Raw genomic sequence first — 8,479 nt, 5'->3', positions numbered from 1 at the left:
ACATCTGCATAATACTTTAGGTGTTTAAGCCTTTAAAACCCGGAGCGACTTCGCTTTTCTTGTGCTGCTTTCAGATGCTTTTGACAAGTATTTCAATGTTTGAACACTGTTGAATCGAGCAAAGCGATTTATTTAAAAAAAAAAAAAAAAACATTTGAAAAGGCAATGAGTAACTTGGAAATAAATGTCTCACATACTGCAAGAAATTTGTGCAATTAGAAAATCATTTTTAAAAGGCTTATTTCCTTTTTTTTTTTTAACCCTTGTTTGCAGGATGGGGGCCAAGTGGCAGCGTATTCGCAGCATCCTGAATCCTCGGATGTTGAAGCCCAAACACGTCTCCTCCTACTCCAACACCATCAACGCCGTGGTGACGGACTTCATGGACAGAGTGGCCTGGCTGAGGGAAACCAGCGGACAGGGAGTTATGGTCAATGACCTGACTGCAGAACTCTACAAATTTGCTTTTGAAGGTCAGTGGAGGACGAACGACTGAAAACGCTGCGGAGACTCATCTTTCTCTAGATACTCGAAAACATCTTGATTAGCAGCATAGAGGTTACGGTGGTGGATGACAGACGAAAATGTTGCTGAGCCTGGCGGCTGTCTGCATCACTTCACTCTGTGCTGAGTGGAAATCTGTTACACGTTTGCCTCAACCTGAAGTCTGAGTGCTTTGTGACGACGGCAACAACACGTTGACCTCTTCACTGCGGAGGCAGAGCAGAGAACTCGTCAGCTGTTGGTAGAGCAGCCCGAGTGTGAGCCGTCATTCAGAGTGTCAACTTTGACACACAGGTTGAGTCTTTTGGCCTTGACAGCTGATTAGATACTGCGTGTATGATCACAAAGGGAGGCTTAGGTGCTTTCTATAACCTATAATCATGGTCCTTTACTACAAATTTTCACATCAGGTTGTTCACCCAAAGACATAATTTTTTCCCCATATTTGGCATATGGAGAAAATACATGCTGTTTCCACAAGGTGCACTGTTACAATGTTGCTGGAAATTACTTACATATCTCAGGCTGTGATAGTTTTAAAAGAAAAACAAACAAACAAACAAAAAAACACTCTGCATGTAGTATATTGAAAATAATTCATTTTTTTCATAGTATCATCATGACAAAAGAAAACCTGGCATATAAAGGGTTAAAATTCTGATAATTAAAATATATTTGACTTTTATGATTAGGACTGATGTTGAAAAAAAAACACTTAATGAAAGAAGAAAATAGTATAAATGCATAATATTTTTATCGCCTAAATTTTAAAAAGTGTATTTTGTTTGCAGAGCATTAAAAAATAAAATAAATAATGAAAAAAAATCAATGCTGATGCAAATCATTGACATTTCCAAGGCTGTGATAATTTAAAAAAAAAAACTTAGTATGTCTTAGTATGTTTTATGTAGTAGTATTTTCATCGAAAACATAGTGACATCGTGACAAAAACCTGGCATATAGAGGGATAAATCTGTGAATATTAAAGTGTTTATTTATGATTAGGACTGATAGTGAATATAACAAAAATAAACTCAATGAAAGAAGAAAATAATGTAAATGTAGATTTTTTTTATATGACAAAAACCTGCCATTAAAAGGGTTAAAATTCTGAAAATGCATGAGTACTTTAAATGTATGATTAGGACTGCTGTTGGTTAAAAATAACTCAATGAAAGTAAAAAATAATATAAATGTATAAATACTGTTTTTAAAGCTTGATTTTGAAACCTGCCTTTTGTGCGCAGAGCAATACGAGTGTGTGCGATACTAAAACAGGCTCTAAGGGTTAAACACCAGAGAGCTTATCCAAAATGTTTACTTTCTGTCCATGTTTTTGCAGTAATGGACTGCTGTTAGACATGACAAACAACACACCTACTTAAAGGTATGTGGACACACTTGTTCACATATTTTTGTGTATACAGGCTGGTTCAGGTCTCTTTTTTCAGTGCTGCAGCTTTACAATGATACTTAAATTTAGCCAACAGTTTGCTGAAGCCCGTCCACTGGGTGTAACGTTTAAGTGTCCACATACTTCTGTTCTGTCCCTCACAAGCAGTCTGTGTATAACAATTGTATCTTTACATGCAGGGATCTGCTCAGTGTTGTTTGAGACTCGTTTGGGCTGCATGAACGAGGTGGTGCCCGAGCAAACCCAAAACTTCATCCTCTCCGTGGGGGAAATGTTCCGGCTCTCCCCCATCATCGTCCTCTTCCCACAGTCCGCCTGGCCGTACATGCCTTTCTGGAAGAAGTTTGTTGCAGCGTGGGATTATCTTTTCAAAGTTGGTGAGCAACAGTGGATTTATTGTGTAAATATTTTACATATTAAGATTGCACCCTACTGTTACATGTTTTTTTAAATACATATTTTGTATATTTTTCACCTTAGTGCAGGGATCAAACTCAAATACACAGTGGGCCAATATTAAAAACTGGGACAAAGCGGCGGGCCAGACCAGATTTATTGAAAAATTGACTCCAACTGAGCGTTTTCCCTTCTCTCCAGATACATAATGATACAGTTTTTCATATGGAAACAAACATATGTTTAGCTTAAACATTGAATCTGGAACAAGCAAAGCTTATTAATATTATAAACACAAGAGAAATCAAATTTCAAATAACAGACACAACAATGGTATTCATTTCTTATTTTTATTCAAATAAATAAAATTAAATTAAATTAAAAAATGTATGTCCCGCTCTCTGTCTGTAGCTTTTTGAGTTCATTTTCAATGGAAAACTTTTTTCACAGGTCAACACAAAAATATAATATAATTTTCTAACCAGGTCTGTCCTCTATATTCGTGAACAGGTGCTCTGCCTCCCACCTGTCTAGAAAGCTCCTGTTTTCAAAGTCCACCTTTTGTTTGGTCAGTTTTTGGGAGAGATAGCTTAAATTTGCCTGAGGTGATTGACAGCATGAGGTTGCTAATGAATGTCAACAGAGGAGGAGGAAACGCTTGCAGGTCTTGATTGACGTGCCAACGCACTTGCAGTGCATTCTGGGATTTGTACTATTAGCGGTACATGCACTATATACCAGCAGGCCAGCTCTAATAGATGTTTGATATAATCTCGCAAATATAATTACGCTGCGGATTTGGCCGGATTTGGGCCTGGAGTTTGACATCTCTGCCTTAGTGCTATTTCAGCCTTCTGTATATCTGCACTCTTCCCACTGATTTGCAGCTGCTGCACAACAATTTCCTTTCAGGATAGATTTTATCTTATTTTTATTGTAGTTTAGTTTACTTAATTTTAGTTACACACAATTAAAAACTCTAATAAATAAAGATTAATTAAAAAACAAAAAAATGAGAGTTGAAAACAACAAACAAAAACAAAAATGAAGAAAAAACAAACACAAACCCCTCCATTAACATTTTACATTAAAAAAAGGAAAAGATTAGTTTTATCTCGTCAATCATTTCTTGTAACAAATGAATCAACAAATGAGTGTAGCATGCTTTTAGCCATCTTGTTGCAGTTTTCATTGAATGTGTGATGTTGTCATGAGGGCATTCCTGATGAGTCAAACTTAATTTGTGCCAAGTTTTTTTACGACATCAATAAAAAACAATACAGTTCTGCAAGAAAACTCTACAATTCAAGCACGTTTCTTTAGCCTATTTATTGACTTTCATGCTGAACGAAAAAAGATTAAAACTATGAGCCGACTGCCAAGCTGCAGACCAGTACAGGCAGGTTATATTTTAGAAAATTATTTCTTAGTTTCCAGCCACATTAGTGCCAAGAAAAGTTGTTTTTTTTACCAAGACATTGCTACATTGCCTGCTAGGATTGTTCCACAAAAAGCCATTGTATTTATTTGTGGCTGTTTTTTACGGAGACATCGCTGTGCCTCATGTAACGTAGCCATAGTTTGCAGAAACGTATAATGCCAACATTTATTGGGCTTCAGGTGGTCATCAGATAGCACTGAGGTTTAACACTTTGTCCTGTTGGTATTGAAACTGCCGTGCGACACATATCTTTGGGAAAAAAAATGCTGTGTCGTCTGTAAAGAAATAAAACATTTTATTGCCGTCATTATATTCTACAACAGTCAATTGTGCGAATGCGATTATTTCACAAGTGTCCCCAAATCAAATCTGCAAATACACTTATTTATCTTGGTTATTTGATTCTCATGATGGTTATTAAACTATACAATAATAATATGAGATACCTAATATAACTCATATTAAAGTATTAATGAACACAAATGTCAGGTAAACGTGAAAACACACTTTTCTATGGATACACACTCACGACCTCATGTCAGAGCGCCCCTCTGATCTTATGGTTTTGGGTCCCTCTGCAGCCTTTCTCTGCCATTAAAGGTTACTAGAGTTCAGGTTTCATGGTCATTTCCATCATCAAATCATTCCAAGGACGCCGAACTCTGGTGACTCTCTCAAAGTCCACCGTCCGTGTCTGAACTGGATCCCTCACAGCTGTTTCTTTGCCATCTAGTGGACAAGTGCCTGCTGTGTTGGTTCTCTCATGAGAAATTGAAATCTGAGTTTTTCTCTTGTGTCTTGAAGCTGAAGAGCTGGTGCAGAAAAAAATAGAGGAGATCCAGGAGAAGGTGCACCTGGACCAGAGTGTGGAGGGAGCGTACCTCACACACCTGCTGCTCAGCGATCAGATGACGGTCACCGAGATCCTGGGCAGCATCACCGAACTCCTGCTGGCAGGAGTCGACACGGTGAGTACATACAGCGTGTGAGTAGCCTTAGAAACATTTCAATAGTGAGATTTAATTTAACCTTAACATCTTAAGTTTTTAAAACATATTTTTATTATTTTCACAAAACAAGGCTCACAGTATACAAAAGAAATCTGTCATGTATCGACACAACAGCTACAAGGTATAATATATAAAAAGGAAAGTTAGAAAAATAAATAAATAAGAAAAATAAAGAAATCTAGAAAATATCACAAAATAAAATCCAATAAAAAATAGATAATAAAAATATTTAATAACATTATTGACATTGACAGGAATTTGACAGTATCCTAAAAAGTGAAGTACATTGTCCTCTGACTCTCATCACATGCATAAGGCAAAAGATGATCTAAGAAATCTCACGTGGCACTATAGGTGTAGTTTGCTTCCACTTTGAAGAATATCAACCTTTAAACAGAGTTTATTCGAGTGCAGATGGTACATTTTTGAAGAAAGGGCTCCAGATCTTAAGAAATGAGTCCTCGTTGTCCCTAAGGACAGCACTCATTCTTTCATGAGGTAAGACACTGAAACTGTTGGTTCTAATCAGACAACTTACCTGAATCTCACTAAATCTGTGCTCAGTGACAAAAAACTGAAATGTTGCATAAAAGAGCAGATGGTAACAGTGTGTTCCTCTGTGCTGCAGACCTCCAACACTATCTCGTGGGCTCTTTACAACTTGGCGAAGGAGCCAGAGATCCAGGAACAGTTATACCAGGAGGTGATAGGTATCTGCCCCGGGGACAAGGTGCCAAACAGCGACGACATCGCTCAGATGCCGTACCTGAAGGCCATCATCAGAGAGACACTACGGTCAGAGGCTATCATACCCATTAATACATTATGTTACAACTCCAGTTCCAAAAATGTTCTGTTGCTGCGTAAAACTCATATAAAAACAGAATGCAATGCTTTGCAAATGTTTTGATCTAATTTCAATACAAACACAAGATATTTGATGTTTAGGGGCACCTGGTAACTCACCTGGTAGACCGGGCGCCTCATGTGTGGAGGCTGAGGCCTCGCTGCAGCGGTCGCAGGTTCGACTTCAACCTGCAGCCCTTTCCTGCACACACTTAAGCTGTCCTATAAAATAAAATCAAAAGACAAAAAAATAATTAAAAGAAAGATTTTTGAATCTCAAACTGATAAACTTTAATGTTTTTTCTTAAATGTACACTCATTTTTGAATTTGATGCTTGCAACATGTTTCAAAAAAAAGTCGGGGCAGGAGCATGTTTACCACTTTATCACATCACCTTTTCTTTTAACAACACTAACAAAGCATTTGAGAAGCAAAGACACTATGTTTTGTGTGTGTGTTTTTTTTTTTTTTTTTTTGCTTGATAAACAACTGTAGGTGCTCAGCTGTCCACGGTCTCTGTTGTCATATTTTGTGATTCATAACGTACCACACACACATTCCTGCACCACTCGACTGAAACACGGCCAGAATGTGTCCCAATGTCTCGCTGAAATAAACAACATCCCTGAAAAAGACATTGTCTGGATGGCAGCATATGTTGCTCCAAAACCTGTATGTACCTCTCAGCATTTATGGTGCCTTCAAAGATGAAGTTACCCATGATGCCATGGGCACTAACACAGCCCCCTTACCATCACAGATGCTGGCTTTTAACACCCTGATTGTTCTTTTTTCGTATTTAGCCCAAATGTCTATGATTTCAGAAGACAATTTGAAATGTTGACTCGTCAGACCACAGCACACTTTTCCACGTTGTGTCAGTCCGTCTCAGATGAGCTCAGAGAAATTGTTTCGTTTCTGGATGTTGTTATCTGGCTTTAACATGGTCGAGTCTGAACTTGCATCTGTGGATGCAGCGTTAAACTGTGTTTACTGAAGAGTTCCTGAGCCCATAATAGTAACAGTAATGATATTTGCTTTTGCCGAAAAAAACAGATGAAATTTTTGTTGACTCCTCACTGTGTTTGTGGTCACCAGGTTGTATCCAGTGGTACCAGGAAATGCCCGACTCACTGTTGAAAATGAGATTGTGGTTGGAGATCATCTCTTCCCCAAAAATGTGAGACACATACCACATACCACATTGTTAGTTATGTAATTATTATTTTAATACTACATTTTAAATTATTTTATAGAAAAAACATATTTAATTAGTAGCACTTTCTTGGGGTCATTTTCTTTATTTTTCTTTATTTTTTTGTTATTTTATTTATTTTGGGGGTAATTTTCTTGTAACTTTTTTTTACTTATTTCTTGCATATTTTTAAGCCATTTCTTGTCAAGTTGCTTGTCACCCTCTTCTAATGATTTTGAAAGAAATCAAGCTAATTTGCTCAGGTTTCAAAGGTTTAAGTAAATCGTACTTACGATCATCTCTCACAGACGCTGTTCCACTTGTGCCACTACGCGGTGTCCTATGATGAGAATATTTTCCCCAACCCTCACGCCTTCCTGCCGCAGCGCTGGCTCCGAGGAGCCGAGGAGAAGTCCAGGCAGCACCCCTTTGGGTCAGTGCCGTTCGGTTTTGGGATCCGGGCGTGTTTGGGCAGACGGGTGGCTGAGCTGGAGATGTATCTCCTTCTGTCCAGGGTGAGATCTGCTCGTTGTTGATACCTCTATCATCGATCGACTTTTTTCTGTCTTAGCTCAATCAAGCACTTCTCATACAAGCAAAACTGTAATGCAGTGCTTCCCCTCCAAAAAAAGACTGTTATTAATTAAAGCACAAAAATAAGAGTTCTCATTAAAATCAGAAACTGAGGAAAAGCAACCATAAGTGAGGAAACACCAGAGGAAGGTTTTTCAAATAATTAATAATAATAATAATAATAATAAGAAGAAGAAGAAGAAGAAGAAATGTTATAATTTCCTGTTGGCGAAAGGATAACATGAAAGGATATATACATTATATATATTATAATATATATATATATATATATACAGTAGGGGTGAAGCCTCGACGCCCAGGCCTAACAATGCCACTGCTAAAGCTTGGCTTCAATTCATTGTTATCACACAGAGTAACATTTGAACATTAAAACCCTGTGATCCAAGCAAGTTAAAGTCTTTGTAATTTCCCTAAAAATCAGTCATGTTTTAGCCACATTTAGAGAGCCGAATTGATCCATCGTAATAATCCAATCAAAACACAGTGCTCCGGCTGTTCTTGTGTTATACCTGGCAGTGAATACAAATCACAAATCAGTCGTCTGACTTCTCAGCCAAAAACTACAAGAGTAATTCCATCAGCTGGCGAGCGGCCGGTAATCATTAACTGGGATGTGGACTGTGTGTGTTGCATAAATAAACATCCTGATTCCATGTATTTCTACTTAAATGCTTCTCTTTTTCAATTTTAAAGATGATAAAGCACTTCGAGGTGAGGCCGGATCCTGTTGGAACCACAGTGAAGCCGATCACCAGAACCCTGCTCTGCCCGGCGACACCCATCAACCTGCAGTTTGTGGACAGACGAGCGGAGCCGAGAGCAGCGGCGGGGGTTTCTCTGTGAGCTGTTTTAGTATTCACACTGTGTTCCCTGTGTGACACCCAGCACTTGTTTATCGAGCGTTCACATTATGAGGACTGGCTGGGATGCACCTTAACCCTTTGAAAGCTAAACAAATTCACTTATTTTCTTTCAAAAACACAGGAAGAAGGCAACGAACGCCTTAACACCAAATGATCCGAAAATTCACAAGAAGGTAGTAAAAAAAACAGAAGTATATGAAATTTACCTGAAAATT

The 8,479-nt window shown here is 38.1% G+C and overlaps 1 protein-coding gene across 1 annotated transcript; it reads left to right on the top strand.

The window, feature by feature from the left end:
• Nucleotides 1-249: 249 nt before the first annotated feature.
• Nucleotides 250-8,479, top strand: si:dkey-91i10.3 (cytochrome P450). Its single transcript, XM_042494895.1, has 7 exons — nt 250-473; nt 2,098-2,295; nt 4,560-4,723; nt 5,394-5,560; nt 6,711-6,792; nt 7,116-7,322; nt 8,095-8,479. Exons 1-7 carry the CDS (start codon nt 275-277, stop codon nt 8,242-8,244), a joined length of 1,167 nt encoding a protein of 388 aa, XP_042350829.1. The 5' UTR covers nt 250-274; the 3' UTR covers nt 8,245-8,479.

This window comes from Plectropomus leopardus, chromosome 10 (assembly GCF_008729295.1).
Source record: "Plectropomus leopardus isolate mb chromosome 10, YSFRI_Pleo_2.0, whole genome shotgun sequence".
Taxonomy (NCBI): domain Eukaryota; kingdom Metazoa; phylum Chordata; class Actinopteri; order Perciformes; family Serranidae; genus Plectropomus; species Plectropomus leopardus.
The sequence above is the reverse complement of the archived record's forward strand: the minus strand, read 5'-3'. Positions and strand labels throughout refer to the sequence as shown.